We start from the raw sequence: 24264 nt of genomic DNA, 5'->3' as shown, positions 1-24264 counted from the left end.
CCAAAACTGCTATAAACAGCTAATATCAGCCACAAAACTTGCAAATGTTTTCTCCATTTATTTTGAAATTAGACAAAAAAAATTCACGCCGCAAAACCACTCTTTTTTTTGTTTCTTTTCCGGTTTCGGCGAGACCAAAATCACAACTCTAATTTGACTTCGAAAATCACGAAAATGTGTAAACAGATCTTAAAAAACATAGCAAAAATAATTCCGGAAACGACTCGAAGAGGAAATCCACTTCCAACTACTCATCAGACAACGCCATCCAACTACTCATCAGACAACGGTGCCTCCACTAATTTAGTATTATCTTGACACAAAACCATGAAAAAAAGTAAAAACAAGGAAATCAAATCTGTTAAAATATGATAAAAATTCTGATCAAATGTTCAAACCTCTACCAAAACCAGCCTAAAATTAAAACCAAACCATTAGCAAACCTCTTAACCAAAAAAATTGAAAAAACTGCTTTAGAATGCCGCACGTGATTAAAAAATTTCGCTCGCTTACAGAATATTTTTTACACTTCAATTTCTCGCTCTCTAGAAAACAGCGATATGAACAAAAGCTCCACTCTTCATTTTATTCAGCAACAAAATCACTCCGAATTTTTTCATGTGTTTCATTTCCTGCTTCAAAATTCACTCCAATAAAATTGATTTAAAAAAGGACTTCTCCAATACTCCTCTTCGAGTCGTACAAAAGACAGCGCCCTAATACAATGCAAATACTTTGAATTGTAAAAAATCAAGAGAACCGCAATATAGCTCCGCTCAGCTTACAGCTTCGCAGCTATAAAATATATTTGAGGTGAGATTGACTTCAAAGGTAGTAAAAAACCAAAGATGAGGAAAAAAAATTCAAATGAAGGCTGACAATAGCTCGTTCACTATCTTTTAACAACGGGATGCTAAAAGGAAACGATTAACATATCTGGCAGATTGCCAGAAAATAGCCGCAATAGATTCGTAGATAGAAAGTCTAAAAAAAAACAAAAAAAAAGACAGACCAAAAAATTCGTCTTTTCATTGAGGCTGATCTGTTAAATTTTGATTAAAAATCTGTATAAGTTATTGCTGCCTCTATTAGCTGATCTCTAATAACCATCATTTAGAGTGACACACACCCATTTGACATTATCTCTTTGAATTAAAGTAAATAAAAGTCAATTTCAAAGTGAGGAAGTCATTTTTGAGAGTGAGGTAAGTCAAGTGTGACCAAAAATTTAATCACGCGCATGAACTAAAAAAGTCGCTCCACTAAGAGCGAAAAAAGACGTCACACATGCAATTCAGTTGAAATGGCATGAGCGAATGAACAAAAAGTGGCTGTGACGTCATATGGTCGTAACAAAAATCATGACGACGAAATAAAAAACATAGCCGGAAGAATTCCGGAAGCGACTCGAAGCGTCAAAACTTTGCTAACAAAATCGTAATTGCAGCGGAAGCCACTACCTTTCGTATTAAACCATTAACTCACTACCTCTCCAGGTCTGTTCTAAAAATTGTTGAAACTTAAACCACTGTCAACAAGAGAAAAATGCAGCAAAATTTTATATTATTGAAAACGTTTGGTAACGTTAAAAAATCCAAAATAATTAAGGTGGTCAAAAACCTGATACTCTGAAAAAACTGGCAAGGTTATCAATAGCCCTCAAATAATTCATGATTCTAATCTGAAACAGATCGCGAAAGCAAACGGCAGATAAAAATCTTAGAAACTAAGTTAAATCTTTTCAAAAAAGAAAGCTCAAATTTAAGAATCTGAAAACACCTAACATTACACTTCCAATCACTGCGATTAAGACAAAAAACAACACAATTATACTGTTCCTTTTTGTACATGAGCTAGACAACATGATTTCATACTAAATCAAAAATAAAATTGATCATAGAAAAGACATAAGCAGCAGAAGAATATTCAAAGGCAACAGATCGTTTAAATTAACACCAAGGCCGGAAGAAAGCTACAGTAAATAGTCATAAGTGGAAATTTTGGAAGAAGCTTGCTATCAAACTCACAGTACTGCCTTTGTTGAATGAAATCAAATGCACACCAAAGAAATGACGAAAATCTAAAAAAAGCTGAAATCATTCATTTTTTTAAGAACTGTAAAAAATCAATATACCAAAAATAAATTTAGGTGCCAGGACAAAACTAGAATGATACTAACTAGAATGTGACAAATATGGGCACAATGTAAGGAACACCGTAACAAAAATACTTTCTTGATTTTTGAAAGTTTAAAATCAATTTAAAAAATTCAAGAAAAACGAATACATTTCATTGTTCAGCATTCAAGACAGGGAAAAGAGAACTAGTCATCCATTGCAAAGCTCTATCCTCCTGAATAGACCAAAAAATAGGAAATAGCAGAATTCATAAATAAGAAACATTGAAACATTTTGCAAAAAATGGTCAAAGAACTTTTAAGTTAAGACTGCATGAAAAAGTTTTAACTGTTTTCTCAAAACTTAACGCCAAAAAATGATTGAATTCTAATTGAAACGAAATTAAAGTCCCTCTGGTTGCACAAAAAAACTATTTCTAGCAATTACAACTAAAATACAAACGAAAAACTGACGAAAATCGGAAAAAACTACCAAAATCGGATTAGCATATGTACAATTTTATGGAACAAAATTACATCGAGGTAGAAAGAGGCGTTGAGTATAGAAATTATCAAAGAGAAATTGCCATATTAACTGATTTTTGAGAAAAAGACGGTTAAAATATCCAAAAAAGAAGAAATTAAAAGAAAAAAAGCCAAAAATTAACTAAAAAATCCAGAATCATGTGCCAATTTTCAACTTGAAACGCATTTTCAGGCTCTGCAAAACATTGTGGCATCAATTTCCGAGGTTGACATTTCAAAATAGTATCGAATAAAATTTATTTCTACAAGGAACCAAATTAAAAGCAAAAAAATGAGCCACTTACACGAAAAAACGGCTAAAAACGGTTATCTACATGTGCAATTCAGTCAAAAACTACTTTTCAAAGTCAAAAAATTCACTAAACGCAGCGCATGATCAAAAAACTTCTCTCGCTTCGCAAAAATCTGTTCACCAACACAGCTTTTCTCACTTTCGCTTTTAGGTCAAAATGCCGCGTGAACAAATCTACTTCCTGTAAAAAAAAAAACCGAGAGAAAACCAATACTCCTCTTCGAGTCATAATAGCCGGAAGAATTCCGGAAGCAACTCCAAGCGTCAAAACTTCACTAACAAAATCGCAATTGCAGCTGAAGCCACTACCTTTCGTATTAAACCATTGACTCACTACCTCTCCAGGTCTGTTCTAAAAATTGTTGAAACTTAAACCACTGTCAACAAGAGAAAAATGCAGCAAAATTTTATATTATTGAAAACGTTTGGTAACGTTAAAAAATCCAAAATAATTAAGGTGGTCAAAAACCTGATACTCTGAAAAAACTGGCAAGGTTATCAATAGCCCTCAAATAATTCATGATTCTAATCTGAAACAGATCGCGAAAGCAAACGGCAGATAAAAATCTTAGAAACTAAGTTAAATCTTTTCAAAAAAGAAAGCTCAAATTTAAGAATCTGAAAACACCTAACATTACACTTCCAATCACTGCGATTAAGACAAAAAACAACACACTTATACTGTTCCTTTTTGTACATGAGCTAGACAACATGATTTCATACTAAATCAAAAATAAAATTGATCATAGAAAAGACATAAGCAGCAGAAGAATATTCAAAGGCAACAGATCGTTTAAATTAACATCAAGGCCGGAAGAAATCTACAGTAAATAGTCATAAGTGGAAATTTTGGAAGAAGCTTGCTATCAAACTCACAGTACTGCCTTTGTTGAATGAAATCAAATGCACACCAAAGAAATGACGAAAATCTAAAAAAAGCTGAAATCATTCATTTTTTTAAGAACTGAAAAAAATCAATATACCAAAAATAAATTTAGGTGCCAGGACAAAACTAGAATGATACTAACTAGAATGTGACAAATATGGGCACAATGTAAGGAACACCGTAACAAAAATACTTTCTTGATTTTTGAAAGTTTAAAATCAATTTAAAAAATTCAAGAAAAACGAATACATTTCATTGTTCAGCATTCAAGACAGGGAAAAGAGAACTAGTCATCCATTGCAAAGATCTATCCTCCTGAATAGACCAAAAAATAGGAAATAGCAGAATTCATAAATAAGAAACATTGAAACATTTTGCAAAAAATGGTCAAAGAACTTTTAAGTTAAGACTGCATGAAAAAGTTTTAACTGTTTTCTCAAAACTTAACGCCAAAAAATGATTGAATTCTAATTGAAACGAAATTAAAGTCCCTCTGGTTGCACAAAAAAACTATTTCTAGCAATTACAACTAAAATACAAACGAAAAACTGACGAAAATCGGAAAAAACTACCAAAATCGGATTAGCATATGTACAATTTTATGGAACAAAATTACATCGAGGTAGAAAGAGGCGTTGAGTATAGAAATTATCAAAGAGAAATTGCCATATTAACTGATTTTTGAGAAAAAGACGGTTAAAATATCCAAAAAAGAAGAAATTAAAAGAAAAAAAGCCAAAAATTAACTAAAAAATCAAGAATCATGTGCCAATTTTCAACTTGAAACGCATTTTCAGGCTCTGCAAAACATTGTGGCATCAATTTCCGAGGTTGACATTTCAAAATAGTATCGAATAAAATTTATTTCTACAAGGAACCAAATTAAAAGCAAAAAAATGAGCCACTTACACGAAAAAACGGCTAAAAACGGTTATCTACATGTGCAATTCAGTCAAAAACTACTTTTCAAAGTCAAAAAATTCACTAAACGCAGCGCATGATCAAAAAACTTCTCTCGCTTCGCAAAAATCTGTTCACCAACACAGCTTTTCTCACTTTCGCTTTTAGGTCAAAATGCCGCGTGAACAAATCTACTTCCTGTAAAAAAAAAAACCGAGAGAAAACCAATACTCCTCTTCGAGTCGTAATAGCCGGAAGAATTCCGGAAGCAACTCGAAGCGTCAAAACTTCACTAACAAAATCGCAATTGCAGCTGAAGCCACTACCTTTCGTATTAAACCATTGACTCACTACCTCTCCAGGTCTGTTCTAAAAATTGTTGAAACTTAAACCACTGTCAACAAGAGAAAAATGCAGCAAAATTTTATATTATTGAAAACGTTTGGTAACGTTAAAAACTCCAAAATAATTAAGGTGGTCAAAAACCTGATACTCTGAAAAAACTAGCAAGGTTATCAATAGCCCTCAAATAATTCATGATTCTAATCTGAAACAGATCGCGAAAGCAAACGGCAGATAAAAATCTTAGAAATCAAGTTAAATCTTTTCGAAAAAGAAAGCTCAAATTTAAGAATCTGAAAACACCTAACATTACACTTCCAATCACTGCAATTAAGACAAAAAACAACACACTTATACTGTTCCTTTTTGTACATGAGCTAGACAACATGATTTCATACTAAATCAAAAATAAAATTGATCATAGAAAAGACATAAGCAGCAGAAGAATATTCAAAGGCAACAGATCGTTTAAATTAACACCAAGGCCGGAAGAAAGCTACAGTAAATAGTCATAAGTGGAAATTTTGGAAGAAGCTTGCTATCAAACTCACAGTACTGCCTTTGTTGAATGAAATCAAATGCACGACAAAGAAATGACGAAAATCTAAGAAAAAGCTGAAATCTTTCATTTTTTTAAGAACTGAAGAAAATCAATATACCGAAAAAAAATTTAGGTGCCAGGACAAAGCTAGAACGATACTAACTAGAATGCGACGAATATGGGCACAATGTAAGGAACACCGTAACAAAAATACTTTCTTGATTTTTGAAAGTTTAAAATCAATTTAAAAAATTCAAGAAAAGCGAATACATTTCATTGTTCAGCATTCAAGACAGGGAAAAGAGAACTAGTCATCGGTTGCAAAAATCTATCCTCCTGAATAGACCAAAAAATAGGAAATAGCAGAATTCATAAATAAGAAACCTTGAAACATTTTGCAAAAAATGATCAAAGAACTTTTTAGTTAAGACTGCATTTATGAAAAAGTTTTAACTGTTTTCTCAAAACTTAACGCCAAAAATTGGTTGAATTTTTATTGAAACGAAATTAAAGTCCATCTGGTTGCACAAAAAAACTATTTCTAGCAATTACAACTAAAATACAAACGAAAAACTGACGAAAATCGGAAAAAACTACCAAAATCGGATTAGCATATGTACAATTTTATGGAACAAAATTACATCGAGGTAGAAAGAGGCGTTGAGTATAGAAATTATCAAAGAGAAATTGCCATATTAACTGACTTTTGAGAAAAAGACGGTTAAAATATCCAAAAAAGAAGAAATAAAAAGAAAGAAAGCCAAAAATTAACTAAAAAATCAAGAATTATGTGCCAATTTTCAACTTGAAACGCATTTTCAGGCTCTGCAAAACATTGTGGCATCAATTTCCGAGGTTGACATTTCACAATAGTATCGAATAAAATTTATTTCTACAAGGAACCAAATTAAAAGCAAAAAAATGGGCCACTTACACGAAAAAACGGCTAAAAACGGTTATCTACATGTGCAATTCAGTCAAAAACTACTTTTCAAAGTCAAAAAATTCACTAAACGCAGCGCATGATCAAAAAACTTCTCTCGCTTCGCAAAAATCTGTTCACCAACACAGCTTTTCTCACTTTCGCTTTTAGGTCAAAATGCCGCGTGAACAAATCTAATTACTGTAAAAAAAAAAAACATAGCAGGACAAGTCCTGACGTACAATTCAAAAAATTTTCATTGACTAAACAGAAAAACTAGACCTAGAATGGACTATGAGTGAATTGAGAAAACCATTTTAAAAAATCAGATCAAAAAAATAAGAAAAAAAAAACAAAAAAATCAATGTCAAAATGCCGCATGTGAACAAAAAAACCACTAGCGAGAAATGAAAATTTAATTCAAACAAAAAACTAGGCCTAGAATGAGCTGTAAATGGATTGGGAAAACCATTTAGAAAAAATCCGATCCAAAAAATCGAAAAAACAGTAAAAATCAGAGTGAAATTGCCGCATGTGAACAAAAAACCACTACCGAGAAACCGAATTTTTGTTCAAAAACCATATTCGCACTCTACTTTAAAATTAGAGCGAAAAAAATTCACGCCGCAAAACCACTCGCTTTTTCGCTCCATTTCCTGTTTCGGAGTGACCAAAATCACTACTCCAATTTGACTTCAAAAATCATGAAAATGTGTGAACAGATCTTAAAAAAAAAGACAGCGCCCCAATACAATTCAAATTCTTTGAATTGTAAAAAACCGAGAGAAAACCAATACTCCTCTTCGAGTCGTAAAAAAAATCAAGAGAAGGCCAATAATAGCCCCAGCTATCGCTGTGCGGCTATTAAACAATCAATTGACAAAATCTCACATACAATGTTATATTGAACCTGAAAGCACGAAAAAGACAAAATTGCATACTTCATAGAACGTAAAGATAAAGTAATGTTATGTTGACTCTGTCTCTAAACTGAAATTCAAAAATTCAAAATTTTGTCTTTTGCCGGAAAACTGAGACATTTATGAAGTTTTTAATATTTATATACTTAATATGCTTCTATATTGTCAGCAGTCTTAAAAAATGAACTAAATGCTACGATTCTGTGATCTGAGAATTTTTATGTTGATGTTATAAAACTTTGATCCGCGGGATGTTACTACTACTATGTTCCAAGGAGTGATACGAAACTTGAGCTTTATGCATAAAATTATCCTGACTATCAGAGAAAAGATAACTGATTAAAAATTTTTTTTGAGCAAATAAGATAGCGGAAAAGTCAAGGCAGTCATACGGAAAAATAGGAAGTGTCCTTAGAGGAAAAATCTCTTAAAAAGATGAGCAGAACGCAAAAAAAATTACAACAAATTTTGTTTGAGATCAATTAAGTATTTACTGTCACAGTCATCTGTTCAATGCAGTGTCAATTTTTCTTTCGTTTGAAAGTGCAACAAAATATAATTCAATGGAAGATTATTCTTCTGAAAACCGCGAGGCAAAAAAAATTGCAATATTGTTACGGGAGATGAAGATTACCGTAGTAGAGCCATCGGTTGTGGTGAATATGTTGCCTTGCACTGGTTCAAGAGCGAATGGAGTACCAGAAGTGTCAGATGTGCCACTGATTGAGAATTCAGTTCCAGCTGGGATATCTGTGACTACCAAGTTGATCTGGTTCACTGTCATTGGTTGCTGCAAACATGTTACATGATGTAAACTGAGTAAAGCATATTTATATACATAAATACATATATATATATATATATATATATATATATATATATATTATATATATATATATATATATACATATATACATACATACATATATATATATATATATATATATATATATATATATATATTTATATATATGTATATATATATATAATATATATATATATATATATATTTAAATACATACATACATTTATACATACATACATACATACATACATACATACATACATACATACATACATACATACATGCATTTATACATACATACATATATACATACATATATACATACATATACATACATACCATTTTCAAAGCTATCATAGAAAAGTTAAAACTTCTCCCAACTAATCTCATTTGATTAATTGCATAAAAATACAATATATTTTTTAAAATATTTTTTCATTGGCGATTACAGATTGTAATATTAAATAATATAAACTTTCAACAACTCTGTAATAGACTATAACTTACAGCGTATTTGTATTCTATGAATTGTGGTCTCATTGTTACACCAGCTTCACACTCAATGCCAACTTTGGGCTCCTCAGAAACAGTCGAGCCTCCTGTGGCTCCAGTTCCAGCGCCTCCTGTGGGTCCAGTTCCTGCGCCTCCTGTGGGTCCAGTTCCAGCGCCTTCTGTAGCTCCAGTTCCAGCGCCTCCTGTGGGTCCAGTTCCAGCGCCTCCTGTGGGTCCAGTTCCAGCGCCTCCTGTGGCTCCCGTTCCAGCGCCTCCTGTGGCTCCAGTTCCAGCGCCTACTGTGGGTCCAGATCCAGCGCCTCCTGTGGGTCCAGATCCAGCGCCTCCTGTGGGTCCAGTTCCAGCGCCTCCTGTGACTCCAGTTCCAGCGCCTCCTGTGGATCCAGTTCCAGCGCCTCCTGTGGGTCCAGTTCCAGCGCCTCCTGTGGGTCCAGTTCCAGCGCCTCCTGTGGGTCCAGTTCCAGCGCCTCCTGTGGGTCCAGTTCCAGCGCCTCCTGTGGGTCCAGTTCCAGCGCCTCCTGTGGCTCCAGTTCCAGCGCCTCCTGTGGCTCCAGTTCCAGCGCCTCCTGTGGGTCCAGTTCCAGCGCCTCCTGTGGGTCCAGATCCAGCGCCTCCTGTGGGTCCAGATCCAGCGCCTCCTGTGGGTCCAGTTCCAGCGCCTCCTGTGACTCCAGTTCCAGCGCCTCCTGTGGGTCCAGTTCCAGCGCCTCCTGTGGGTCCAGTTCCAGCGCCTCCTGTGGCTCCCGTTCCAGCGCCTCCTGTGGCTCCAGTTCCAGCGCCTACTGTGGGTCCAGATCCAGCGCCTCCTGTGGGTCCAGATCCAGCGCCTCCTGTGGGTCCAGTTCCAGCGCCTCCTGTGACTCCAGTTCCAGCGCCTCCTGTGGATCCAGTTCCAGCGCCTCCTGTGGGTCCAGTTCCAGCGCCTCCTGTGGGTCCAGTTCCAGCGCCTCCTGTGGGTCCAGTTCCAGCGCCTCCTGTGGGTCCAGTTCCAGCGCCTCCTGTGGGTCCAGTTCCAGCGCCTCCTGTGGCTCCAGTTCCAGCGCCTCCTGTGGCTCCAGTTCCAGCGCCTCCTGTGGGTCCAGTTCCAGCGCCTCCTGTGGGTCCAGATCCAGCGCCTCCTGTGGGTCCAGATCCAGCGCCTCCTGTGGGTCCAGTTCCAGCGCCTCCTGTGACTCCAGTTCCAGCGCCTCCTGTGGATCCAGTTCCAGCGCCTCCTGTGGGTCCAGTTCCAGCGCCTCCTGTGGCTCCAGTTCCAGCGCCTCCCGTGGCTCCAGTTCCAGCGCCTCCTGTGGGTCCAGATCCAGCGCCTCCTGTGGGTCCAGATCCAGCGCCTCCTGTGGGTCCAGATCCAGCGCCTTCTGTGGGTCCAGATCCAGCGCCTCCTGTGGGTCCAGTTCCAGCGCCTTCTGTGGGTCCAGTTCCAGCACCTTCTGTGGCTCCAGTTCCAGCGCCTCCTGTTGGTCCTGTTCCAGCGCCTCCTGTGGGTCCAGTTCCAGCGCCTCCTGTGGGTCCAGATCCAGCACTGCCTTCGGGTCCAGTTCCTGTTGCAACTCCGACCTTTTCAGTTGAACTAGCGGGTGCACCTGAGATAGCCCGAGTGACTGCTGTGTTCAATTTGGATGATTGAGGAAGAGTTGTGGAAACTGGAGTAGGTTGCGGAAGAGTTTCCATCGTGTCGTTGTCACAAGGCAAAATTGTGGACAAAACAGGTGAGGGGGACTCTGAAAATATTTTATAGTTGAAACTTAGCTAATTGTTGGATGATGATGATGAGAATTTATGGCAATTTTTCGAAATTATATTCCAAATTCCACTAAAAATTTCCGTTTTATATCATTCAGCTATTTTATAGCAAATTGAAAACGTAGCCGGCAGATTGCCGGAAAATAGCCATCGTTGACCCGCTCGACACACATTGGGACTGAAACAGAAAAAGTAAAAAAAAGGATAGAAATTGACAGAATTTTTAAAAGTGTCATTTTTTTTATTTGGTGTGCAATTTCTGCATATTCGGTTAGACTATAAAACTGCACTTAATGCAGCCTCTAAACTGAACTCTATTAAGCATAATACTATTGCCAGCTAGCAATCGCTTTAATGCCAGCTACGCCGGGCTTTATATGCTTATCTTGTTTCTTTTGATCTTTTGATTTTGCTCTTTCGACATTGACCGTATTCAGTACATTACGTATTTCAATAAATGAAGAAATGTAAAATCCATTCAGTTGAAACAGTGACTGATGTAAGTCAGAAGTCAAACGTGAAAATCGCAACTTATGTAAAACGAAAAACGTGACCAAAATGTAGAGCGAATTCAAAAAACATAGCAGGACAAGTCCTGACGTACAATTCCAAAAATTGTCATCGTCTAAACGAAAAACTATACCTATAACGGACTATGCGTGAATTGGGAAAACCATTTCTACAAAAAATCAGATCAAAAATTTTTAAAAAAAGCAGAAACTCAGAGTCAAAAAGCCGCATGTGATTAAAAATCTACTAGCGAGAAATGGAAAATCGATTCAAATAAAAAACTGGCATGGTATGAACTATGAATGTATTGGGAAAACCATTTATAATAAAATCCAATCCAAAAAGTCGAAAAAACAGTAAAAACCAAAGTGAAATTGCCTCATGTGACGCCGTATAACCACTCGCTTTTTAGCCCCACTTCCTGTTTCCGCCTGACCAAAATCACTATTTGGCTTTAAAAATCATGAAAAATTGTGAACAGATCTTAATAAAAAGCATAGCAGGACAATTCCTGACGTACAATTAAAAGATTTTTAATTGACTTAACAAAAATTTGACCTAGAACGGATTGTGAGTGGATTGGGGAAAACCATTTAAAAAACAGATAACATTTTAAAAAAACATTTTAAAAAAATTAAACAAAACTGAAAATCAATGTCAAAATGCCGCCTGTGAACAAAAACCACTAGCGAGAAAAAGAAATTTGGTTCAAACAAAACACTAGGCCTAGAATGAACTCTGAATGGATTGGGAAAACCATTTAGAAAAATATCCAATACAAAAAATCGAAAAAGTGAAATTCGAAATAAATTTTTTTCACTTTAATTTTAAAGTAGAGTGAAAAAATTGTGCTTGAACAAAAACTCGCTTTTTCGCTAGTGAGTTTTGTTCACATGCGGCAGTTTCACTTCGATTTTTACTCTTTCTTATCGGATTTTTTTCTAAGTGGTTTTCCCAATCCATTCATATATCATTGGGCAATGTGAACAAAAAACCACTTGCGAGAAAGCGAAAAAAAAGCAAGAGTAAAAAAATTTTACGCCGCCAAACCACTCACCTTTTCGCTCCATTTCTTGTTTCGGCGTGACCAAATTCTCTAGTCCAATTTGAGTTTAAAGATCATGAAAATATGAGAACAGATCTTATAAAAAGACAGCGCCTCAATCCAGTTCAAGTTCTCTGAGTTGCAAAAACTCTTCGGATTGTAAAAAGGAGAGCGCCTAGATAATAGCCGTTGAGCGATTGACGGCGGCTATTAAACAAATGAAGGATTTTGGTCAAATAAGACATTTTTCGAATTACACAAAACCTGTATAAAACTTTATAAACTTTGATGAAAAATTGAGAAAAGATTTCAATATCAAAAAACACTTTCAAACTTAATTCTCTCACATAATAATTGAAAAAAAATAGGATAACTCCTTTTTTCCTCACGAGAAAATTTGCATTAATTAGCCCGTGTGAGCAAACTAATATGCGGATTTTGAATAAAAAGCGGCTTTAGCCTTTAAAATTTATAAGTACCATTTAAGTAGTTAAATCTTTTAAGGATGGGCATATTGATTTGGTGGAAAAGAGACATCTACGGACTATATGTTATGATTGATTGAATACCTGAGACTTTAGAAGACGTGAATGAAGCAGAGACTGATGGTGACGCAGAGCCAGAAACCGACGACTCCTCTGAAAAAGAATATGTTAACATATATTACAACAGACAGTAGCAGTCAACCAGATACAAATTCTGTCGTCATAATAAGTGTGTCTTGGGATCTATTTCTATTCTAATTTATTCTAATTTTTATTATAATTTAAAGAAATAATAAAGTGTTTTGATATCGAAAACTCTTTTTGAAGTCTTTGCTCTCACTGCGTAATAACAACTTAAGGCAAAGTTTTCATTGCTGTTTTTAAGGTTGGGTACGCCAAATTTCATTTCGAACCGCCTTATGATATTGAAAAACAGTGTTGTCAATCTAAATGATTTGAACAGAATTTTTTCAAAAAGAATCAAAAACATCACAGAGCCTGCAAATATTTAGCTGAAAACTGTTGAAGTTGTTTTCTTCGAAAAAAATGATGGTAATGCTTTTTGTTGAGCACAACCAATCCCAGCTCCAAACATGAAAAAATTTCATGGACCAGTTCAACTTATTAAACGGAAAATATGACAACCCAGGCTGACCATCCAGAGCACTTCAGTACGGAATCATTGTAACTCAAGCAATTGTATACAGATTTCTTTTTACCCTTGTACAGATTCTGTTCATGTCAAAATGTACATTAATCAATCTTTTTTTTTTGAGAAAAAAATTGTACTCCTGATTTTATCCTGATATTGATCTGCTCATACACAATATCATGCAACTATGACTGATACGGGCTTTTAACTGAAAGGGGAGATCGCGAAGACACCTGCTAAGTGACCTGGAAGACCGAATAAAAGCTTATTCAGGTTATGTGAATGCACGCTCTAGACTGCACGGGAAAAGGAATCAAAACGAATCCAAGGCAATTTCACACCATACCATACCACACCATAGGCATATTCACACCATATCAAATCACCCCACAGGCATAATCATACCATACTACATCACACCACAGATATATTCAAACCATACTACATCACAGCACATGCAAATTCACACCATACAATATCACAACACAGGCATGTTCACACCATAGTATATCACACCACAGGCATTACAACAACACTCGAACCGTTCAGTGATACGGGATATTGTGAAGACACCTGCTACGTGACCCGGAAGTTCGAGAATATACTTGTTCTGGTTATGCGAACGTAAGCACTATGTTGCACGGGATAAGAAACCAAACGAATCCCAAACCCACCCCAAACGAACCCCAAACGCACCCCAATTGCTCCGTTTCAGTATCCAGTATCAGTATCAGCAGCGGTTTGCAGCATGTATGTGGTTGTTAACTACTAAAATGCCGTTACAAAATGCACGCAATTTGCATTGAATGCATTTTGCATGCTTTTCTGACATGCTCAGGCAGATTCATCATTTTCGAAAAATTCACCGAACCACTTACTATGAAACTACTCTGAACAGTCGAAATAATTGTTCTGTTTTTTTCTAGACATAATGACCTACTTTTTAGATGTCAAAAAGCTGGTTCAGTACTGATTTTACAAGTTAAAATATTCAGGTTCAGTGCTGAAATGCTCTGGGTGGTTAGCCCCGGAAGAAAGTTTGAAAAATTTCAAAACACATGTCTAACTTTTTCCGCAGTTTATGAAAGGTAATTTTTGGAATTTTGTTGATAGATTCCAAAATTTTGAAATGTTGGCATAAGTTATCAAATGTTTGTAAAATTTTTGAAACGAATGTCTTCCCCACGAGTTTTGCTGAAAATATGCCACGTGGAAGCTTTATAAAAATTGCGGGCCCTTAACTGCAAAAAAATGTCAAAAAAACTTGAAAATAATTGCAGGATCCAGTACAATTTTTTATATTTATATTGACAAAACCAATGCCTATACCTAACAAAAATAACGGGCATGAAATGACATTAGGACTGCAACAATTTTTCTTGTAACCATATTGTTTCGAACAAAAAGATATTTTTCATGCCTTTTTAAAGTAGTTATTTGTCATTGTGAGGTTTGTTTACAGGATGCCATGTAGTAAACTGATGCACTTACTTTCGCAAGCAATGAAATGAGGTTCGATTGTAGCTTTGAGACAGCCTTTCACTTTTATGATGAGTGTGTTCAGCTGAACCTCGTATGGTCGAGGGCTTGAAGCGCCATTGTTGAACAATATACTTCTAGTAGTCAAGTCATCAGGGTTCAGAGGAATGTCCAGTGTTCTGATCCAAATATTGGCCGTCTAAAAATGTTAATAAATATTGTCTTCGTGAACCATCGTGAGCTAAATTTGTTGATTTAGTAGGTGTTTTTTGCTAAATGTTAATACGTTTTTCTTTCAAATACTTATTAACTATACGTTGAACAAATAGAGCCTCCTTTCAAGCTTCGTAAAGCTTCAGAAAGGTTCAAGCTTCGCAATTTACATTTGGCAGTACTGAGAACCTCCTGCGTTATCAAATAGCAATGTTAGTGTCATTCTTAACAAATCAGATAATTTTACACAGGGCATAACTTACAGTGCTTGTTGCTGGTATTACTTGGAACAGTGTGCTTCCTGGTGCTGTGGGCACAATGAATGATTTCTCAGTTCCAAGGACAGTCTCAAGGGTGATGTACTGGAGAGGGTCCTCAACTGAGATGGACAGCAGGAGCTGCATCACAGTTGCGATCTCATTCTGAAAATACAAATGGGTTTCTGTTGTCCTGCTGTGGTTTTACCTGTGGTTCTACCCCGACCTTGTGGTTTTACCCGTGTCAACCAGATGAGGGGGTATACTCATTGCTAAAAAACTTCTGAAATTGGATATGTCATCGCACTCAGGCTCCAAAGATGACACCCCACCATCTTGTCATCGGAAGCATTCCAAATCTGCTCCATTAGAACTCAAGTGAAGTGGCTATCAATGGCAAACTTGGTCGTTTTCATTTTCTTGTTTCTCAGTTTCTGAGGATTCATAAAAAATTATTTGCCTACGTTTTTTTTTAATTTTCACGCAAATAAAAAAGGAAATTGATAAAAAAAAATAAAGGTACAATACGAACCTGGATTTTTTAATGGAATTGATATAGAATTTTGATAAGGTTTGAAATGATATTTCAGAAGACATGCTTTTCTTGCTTTTATTATTCAACGGTTTAATTTTTTCCAAACACAGCTGATTCCGCATTACGATCTCAGTCCACATTATTAGCTCATTAAAAAGTTCCAGCTTTTTGTCTTTTAAATATGGAAGGGGTAAAGAGTGGTTTTTCTCAGCCCAAAATCAGAAATTTCATGCATAATTTTTTACTGAAAAAGTTCAAGCGGTGCCATTGAATACCCTTGAAAACACTGGAAAAAATTAAACCTGACCTCAAGCCCCTTCATCTTGATACCAACTACCGACAAACACCATCACCCCTATCAACAATTTTTCATTTTTTGTCTTCCTTGAAAACTGGTTTTCGTGAAAGGTCCGTCAAAGAGTTACATGTATAGGCAATTAAAAAATTCAACCAGAAAAACGTATGTAATTTTAAGAAACATGTTCAATTAATTTTTGTCATTTTCCTTTGAACGTATGAATCCAAATAAAATATTACAAAATTCTAAATCATGCAGATGGGTTCGAAGGTAAATTACAACAGCAGTGTGAATGTTCTTCTGAGTACTTAAATACCAAGAATTAAAAACAATTATAAATTGTGCCAAATTCCTCGTTTCTTTTACCAGGTTTTGTTTTTTTTCACCCATGTGTGTCGCCACAGGTCAAAGCAAGATTCTGTAGTTGGCCCAAAAATTAGCCTTTAAGCAACATGAGGCAATATATATTTGATTTGATTGTATATCTAAAATCTCAAATTTTCACGAAAAAAATTGAAAATTTAAATTTTCAAACTTTTTGGGCACTTTTTGTATCGCTGCATGGTCTTGGAAAGCTCAAAAAGATTTTGCTAAGTGGATATTATAAGCTTTTGAAAGCATAAAAAATGAAACAACAATTTTTAGTTTTGCTGGTTCACAAAATGTTTGCAGTTGCGTTTGCATTTTCTCTCTCTCTCTCTCACTTTCCTCCTCTCTCTCTCTCTTCTCTCTCTCTCTCTCTCTCTCTCTCTCTCTCTATCTATCTATCTCTCTATCTATCTATCTATCTATCTATCTCTCTCTCGCTCTCGCTCTCTCTCTCCCTCTCTCTCTCTCTCTCTCTCTCTCTCTCTCTGGTTTCATGGGAAATGTAAAATTTTAAAACAAGTCAAAACTGCTTCAATTTGAGTCCTTCCGCTGAAAACAAATTGTTCAGAAGATATTCAACTTCCTTTTTGTTTTGCTTTCATTGTTATCAGTTTGCTTTCATTAAAAAAGATTTTTTGCGAGTTTTCTTTAAATAGATATCGAACTTAAACGCAAGGAAAAATTTTTAAACTTCTAAAACGAAAACGGTTATTTTTGTTTTTTTTGTGTCTGCTTCATTTTTCCATTTTAAAGACCATTCGTTGCTTCCTAATTGGACTACGCGTTTTCCTGATTGCCTACGTGTGGATCTATAATTCTTTTTTTTCTGTTGTTTGAACTGTATATGAGGACTTGTTCCGTCGCAATTGTTGCAAATTTTGATGCAATTGGCAAAGCAAGTTTCTTTTTCGAGCAATAATTGTTCAGATTTGTTTTCATTTTTTGAGGTTTGAAGAAAACTGGCACTATTTCACGCCCCAGAAAAACTAAACAAGTTGACGGAAAAAATGACCAAAAAATACAACCTCAAAAAACGAACTCAACTTTTTTGAAAAGTTTTGACAGAACAATCTGAACAAAAACGATTAAATTGGGTATCCAATTTCAATTTCATTCCTTAAAAACATTAGTTTACAATGAATTGAAAAGCATTAATGCAGTCAAGCTTGATAAACAATATTCTTCGAAAAAAATGTGCTGTGTCAATTATTTGAAAACTTGTTGGCCATTGAGTGCTAAGAAATTATAGAACTTTTACATTTACCAATTGTTCATTCCACTTAGATCATCTCTTTATCAATAGTTTGAAAAATCTTTTGCTTCAAAACCGATTGCTTGCTCTCCCTAAATTTTTCTATTCTGACTGAAATGTCTACTTCAATATTTCAATTTGAACTCACAAGGATGTTAAAACATCAAAAATGTGAGCAGGTCTTAAGAAGGGACAACGTCTCAATACAATAATTATCTTTTAAATTGTAAAAAACAACTAGATGGCCAATATTATCAACTCTACCGCCTCATATTTTTTAACGTGAAACGCAAATTTATAAAATTCTCAACATTTGCTGACAAATTGTTGGATCCTCATAAAGGCAGAGTTTTCAGGAAAAAAAATTATCACAATTATCACAACAATATACTCGAAACAAAAACAACGCAAACACATCAGACAAACGACAAATATAATTTGGCAAACATTATAAAATTTAGAACACAAAAACTTAAATTAAAGTTGCCATAAACGGTAGACTTGAATGATTAAAACAAAATTTGAATACACAAAGCAATGAAATAGGCTGCCAAAATAATGCTTAAACAGCCACTATGAATCAATTTTAAACATCGAAGAAATTAGCCGCAAACAGAGTGTTCAATTCCACAAATATGATATCTGTGATGGTGCATGAAAAAATTTAATCTAATTGGGTGAGCAAAATGACCAAACATTTTGAAGAACACCCGGGCCAAGGTGTCAAAGCCATTCAAAGCAAAACTATGTAAGATAAGCGGTGAATGCAGAAAAATTTGTAAGATAAGCGGTGAATGCGGTTAAATTACAAAAGTCAGGTGGTGAATGCGGTGAAAAAATTTTTTATCCTGATAGCGGTGAAATTCCGTAAATTTACGCTCTGAAAAAGTGTCCAAATTATGTGAGATAAACGATGAATGCGACGAAATTACATAAATTACTTAATATAGTGGTGAACTTTCAAAAAATCACCGTTTATAAAAATGTGTTAAAGTTGTGTGAGATCAGCAGTGAATGCGGTGAAATTATTGGCAAATAGGGGAGGAATTGTTAGATTTAAACCCCCCTAAAGTAACCCCTTAATCTTACATCTTTTTGACTTTTTTCTAATTATTCTTTGTACTGAATTCTCGAGTTTTTTTAATGGAGTGTTGCTCTTCAATCAGGTTTGCTCATTAAAATTTTGGCTGTTTTCGCCAAATACACGGATTGAGGAAAAATCGAAAAAATGTGTACGGTAAGTGGTGAAAAGTTGTTTTTTTTTCACCGCAAATTTTGTACATAATTTGCGATGAAATGCGGTGATGTTATGTAATTTCACATTGCAAGGATGGTATGTAATTTCACCGCTATAGTAAAATCGCCACATTTCACCGCTAAAATATGTAATTTCACCGCTAAAAATAGCAACTCTTAAAAAAATTTGTCACGCGTGTTTTACAAAAGGTCAAGTGAATTTAATTTATATTCAAAAACAAATTCCTAGCAAGCAGTGAGAGATGGCGCAGTGGAATAAGAATTAAACGACATGAAGGATTTGAGAGGTTCGAACCCTTGTTAGGGCGGTGAAATTGGGTGAATTTTTGTAAATTCACCGCTTACTATATCTTTGAAATTACATATCATTCCTGCAATGCGAAATTACATAACATCACCGTGTTTTACGACAAAATTGTGTACGAACATATTTTTTCGAATTTTCCTCGAACCGGGCATTTGGCAATATATAGCTGAAGTTTTAATGAGCAAATCTGATTGAAGAACAACACTTCACTAGAAAACTCGAGAATTCGATACAAACTCATTAAAAAAGTGCTTTGATACAAAAAGAACAAAGCCGGCAGATTGCTGGAAGAGCTGCAAAAAAATAGACCTAAGTGCCATATAATAGAGATAGAAACAGATACAGATCTAAATTGAAAAAAAAAATCGACGCCTCAAAATACTAGGCTAAAAAACATTCAGCGATAAAATAATAAAGCTTGTTAAAATTCATTCCACAAAAGCCTGTTATTAGGGGCCTTTACTGCACATATGAGTTCCTTTGACCTAAAACAAATTCAAACTAAACTTAAGTTTTAAAGTACAAAAGTGATTTTAATGAGTGAGGTAAGTCACGTATGATCAAAATCTAATAACGCAAATAACCTAAAAACTTTTGCTAAAGCGAGTGAGCGCAAACGCCGTTAGTGAGACGAAGAAGTCATTCAGAAAATTTTAATTGAAAATTAAAATTTTCTGAATGACTTCTTCGTCTCACTAAAGGCTTTGCTGTGTGAACAAATGTAAAACGAAAAAAAGGCGTCAGACGACGAAACAAAAAACACAGCAGGACAAGTTCTGACTTAAATTCAAAGCATTTTCCTAGACTAAACAGAAAACTAGACCTAGAACGGACTATGAATGGATTGGGAAAACCATTTAGAAAAAAATCCAATCCAAAAAATCGAAAAAAACAGTAAACATCAAAGTGAAATTGCCGCATGTGAACAAAAAACCACTAGCGAGAAAGCGAAATTTTGTTCAAACACCGTTTTCTCACTCTACTTTAATTTTAGAGCGAAAACATTTCACGCCGCAAAACCACTCGCTTTTTCACTCCACTTCTTGTTTCGGCGTGACCAAAATCACTGCTCCAATTTGACTTCAAAAATCATGAAAATGTGTGAACAGATCTTAAAAAAATAGACAGCGCCCCCAATACAATTCAAATTCTTTGAATTGAAAAAAAAACAAAGAGCACCGCAATATAGCTACGCTCAGCTGACCAGCTTCGTAGCTATAATAAGGATATATATTTGCAAAAATAGTATCCAAAGAAACTTAAAAACTTGTAAGTTTTTCAAAAGAAATCAGAGCCAATTTTGCCCTCGAAACACATTATTGGGCTCAAGAAAATTGAAAGATCACTGGCATATGGATAAATATTGCTCCGTTAATATAAATAATTTCGCTATAAATCCTAAGAAACAAAACAAATGCTGAACCAAATGGACGAAGAAACGAGTAACGTAAAAAGCTTTTAGCTATATGTATCATTCTGTCGAACAAACAACTATTTTATAAAATCTTAAACATTTTTTTTCTCTGAATAACCCTCTTCGAGTTGTATGCAAAAGCAAGACAAACGCCATATAAAATTTCTTCGCAAGGTTAAGTAACCCGAAAAAGTTTTAAAAGAGTGTGTTTATTCATTTCTGCTTTAAAAAAATACTGGTTCAAACTTTCGAATCGCTATCAAATCTAAATTAAATGTTTTCATCATTCATCGTCGGAGTTTTTAACATTTAACAATTATATTTAAACAATTTATAATGAGCGTCTCACAAAACTTACCCCAAATGAATGACGCTGTTCTGTCACATAGCTTGACATGGTTGAGTCGCACACTTCGACAGTTGGACCACTGATAGGAGCAGTTGCGCTTTGAGATCCTCCAGCACCTGACGTTGCTTGAGATCCTTCACCACCTGATGTTGCCTGAGATCCTTCGCTTCCTGATGTTGCTTGAGATCCTTCACCGCCTGATGTCGCTTGAGATCCTTCGCTTCCTGATGTTGCTTGAGATTGTTCGCCACCTGATGTTGCTTGAGATCCTTCGCCGCCTGATGTTGCTTGAGATCCTTCGCCACCCGATGTTGCTTGAGATCCTTCGCCACCTGATGTTGCTTGAGATCCTTCGCCACCTGATGTTGCTTGAGATCCTTCGCCACCCGATGTTGCTTGAGATCCTTCGCCACCTGATGTTGCTTGAGATCCTTCGCCACCTGATGTTGCTTGAGATCCTTCGCCACCTGATGTTGGCTGAGATCCTTCGCCTCCCGATGATGTTGCTTGAGATCCTTCGCCACCTGATGTTGCTTGAGATCCTTCGCCACCTGATGTTGCTTGAGATCCTTCGCCACCTGATGTTGCTTGAGATCCTTCACCACCTGATGTTGGCTGAGATCCTTCGCCTCCCGATGATGTTGCTTGAGATCCTTCGCCACCTGATGTTGCTTGAGATCCTTCGCCACCTGATGTTGCTTGAGATCCCTCGCCACCTGATGTTGCTTGAGAACCTTCGCCACCTGATGTTGCTTGAGATCCTTCACCACCTGATGTTGCTTGAGATCCTTCACCACCTGATGTTGGCTGAGATCCTTCGCCTCCCGATGATGTTGCTTCAGATCCTTCGCCACCTGATGTTGCTTGAGATCCTGCGCCTCCTGATGTTGCTTGAGATCCTTCGCTACCTGATGTTGCTTGAGATCCTGCGCCTCCTGATGTTGCTTGAGATCCTGCGCTTCCTGATGTCGCTTGAGAACCTGCGCCTCCTGATGTTGCTTGAGATCCTGCGCCTCCTGTTGTCGCTTGAGATCCTGCGCCTCCTGATGTTGCTTGAGATCCTGCGCTTCCTGATGTCGCTTGAGATCCTACGCCTCCTGATGTTGCTTGAGATCCTGCGCCTCCTGTTGTCGCTTGAGATCCTGCGCCTCCTGATGTTGCTTGAGAACCTCCGCCACCTGATGTTGCTTCAGATCCTCCGGGGGTAACTCTTGGAATGAGAGTGGTTTGTATATTTGTTGGGGCCGGAAGTGAGAACATCTCGGTAACACCGCATGGTATAATGGTTGAAACTGCAACAGTTGAACTGGCTGAAGACTCTTAAAAACATGGAAAAATTTTATTTTTAAATTAAGCGAAAACTTTTTATCTTTCAAAAACCTAGATATATAGGATCCGTGTTCTGCTAGTTTCAATTAGAATCGGTCACTTATGCAAAGAAAAATTAAGCAGCATTTAAGAAATTCAGTCAAAACTTAAAAAATTATCTATAATTTGTTGGTTGCTTTTTTTTCTGCGGGCTGACATTCCATGTAAAAACAAATTATAATATAAAGAGCAGGGAAAAATGTTTAAAGTCTTATCTGACTGAAAATGAATATTTCCTTAGGAAAATCAGAAACAGGCTATTGCGAGAACGGTACCGCTGACTGTTAAATAAAAAGTTCAGAAACATTTCAATAGAGAAGAGAGCAAATCTTGCTATTTTAAATTTTGCGAGGCAACGTGAACAAGACTGTGCGCAGCGCAAAATTTTCTGCCAACGTATATCAATTGCTTAAACAATTTATTTCTAAAAAAAACTCTTTCCACTAAGCTTTTCGTAGCTCAAGTTAATGTTGCTTAGTATAATTTGAGTACGTCGAGTATAATTTTCTTTTTTGTAAATTATCAGCTGCAAAATTAAGAAACTTCTGTTTGATAAAAATTACACTAGATGTGAAAGTTTACTTTTTGTGTAAAACACAACAGGTTTTCACAAAAAATATTTGTACACCAAAAGAACTCACTTTCGAAACATTTTTTTAAAATCTGTCGGTAGCACAGAAACAGTATATTAAAGAAAAAATGATCCTATCAAAATCACTTCTACAAAATGCAAATAAAGAACTGATTAGATATAATTTCTATGATTTGAGATAAGAGTTCAGAATTAAAAACCAACAATTAAACATTTTAAGCTGTTTCTAAATCCGTTTTCTCATTAAAATTTGACCAATAAAATTGACAAAAAAAAACTAGTTTAAATATTTCCAATAAAATTTTCTGGCAGGATACAAAAAGTTTCAGAAGTTAGAGCTTAAGGAAATTTCAAGTTCCTGTCTTTTTGGAAATTCTTTTATTTTATTTCTTTTAATCCCTGTTGTCCTAAATTTGGACATCTTTGTGCAATCTAATAATAGAAATTGAGACTGAAAATCAGTAGTTTTTTAGATTATTTTCTTGAAGTTGATGGATTTATCAGGTCCTCATTTCAATCATTTACGGCAATCATTAGTGAAAACTATCGCAAAAAAATAAAATCTATAAATTTCTTCTTTATTAACACAAATTTTTCATCATCTGCTCTTTAGAATAAAAAATTGATATATTTGGCTTCTTAAGCTAACTTTTAATCAAATTACAGCCTTTTTTTATTTGGTTGAATATGATATGGTTTTCTCAATTTTTTGCAGTGAGTCTGACCTCCAATTTTATCATTGCAAGTCAATACTGTTAATTAAAGCTTTTGGAAGTTTTTTGCTCTATTGAAATACTAATTAGCTTTAAAAAAGTGAAAACTTCTATCATCAAAATCAAATTAAATCGTTCAAAACTTTAATACTTCTAAGAAAATAAATTGTTTTGTGCTTTTCTCTAACGGTGAAGATCTCTTTTGTTGTTGGTCTCAAAAGTACCTTTGAAAATCAATCCTGAAAAACTACTGTCATGAAAAAATTTTCAAAACCTAGGATTTACGGTTTTGAAAATGTAGTTTGAGTTTGCTGAGAATTTTATAAAACTTTATTTTTCTCTCAAGAGTTTTTGTATTTATCAACCTGAAAAATCAGATTTTACAACTAATCAACTTGAGGCCGTTGTAAATTGTGAAAGTCAAGGGAATTATTGGGAACCATCAACGGATTAACATAGCTGCCATATTGCCGGAATAGCTGCGAAAGAATAGACTTGCGTGCCGTATAATAGAGATAGAAACAGAGACATAACCACATTGAAAAAAAGTCGACGCCGCTAAAAATGCTAGGTAAAACGTTCAGCGATAAATTAATAAAGCTTGTTAAAATTAATCCCGCAGAAACTTTTTATTAGGGACCTT

At 35.7% G+C, this 24264-nt stretch overlaps 1 protein-coding gene across 1 annotated transcript in view; it reads right to left on the bottom strand.

The window, feature by feature from the left end:
* The window catches only part of LOC142338148 (uncharacterized), a 127701-nt gene that overhangs the window by 52210 nt on the left and 51227 nt on the right, over positions 1 to 24264 (bottom strand). Inside the window, exons 21-26 of the mRNA XM_075387784.1 lie at positions 20958 to 22267; positions 15174 to 15332; positions 14710 to 14896; positions 12651 to 12719; positions 8778 to 10504; positions 8100 to 8255 (exon numbers count right to left, since the gene is read on the bottom strand). Of these exons, the coding sequence (XP_075243899.1) occupies positions 8100 to 8255; positions 8778 to 10504; positions 12651 to 12719; positions 14710 to 14896; positions 15174 to 15332; positions 20958 to 22267 (3608 nt within the window). The remainder of the gene's footprint in view (positions 1 to 8099; positions 8256 to 8777; positions 10505 to 12650; positions 12720 to 14709; positions 14897 to 15173; positions 15333 to 20957; positions 22268 to 24264) is intronic.

The sequence above is a fragment of the Convolutriloba macropyga genome, chromosome 4 (assembly GCF_964194025.1).
Source record: "Convolutriloba macropyga chromosome 4, txConMacr16.3, whole genome shotgun sequence".
NCBI classification, from domain to species: Eukaryota; Metazoa; Xenacoelomorpha; order Acoela; family Convolutidae; genus Convolutriloba; species Convolutriloba macropyga.
The sequence above is the reverse complement of the archived record's forward strand: the minus strand, read 5'-3'. Positions and strand labels throughout refer to the sequence as shown.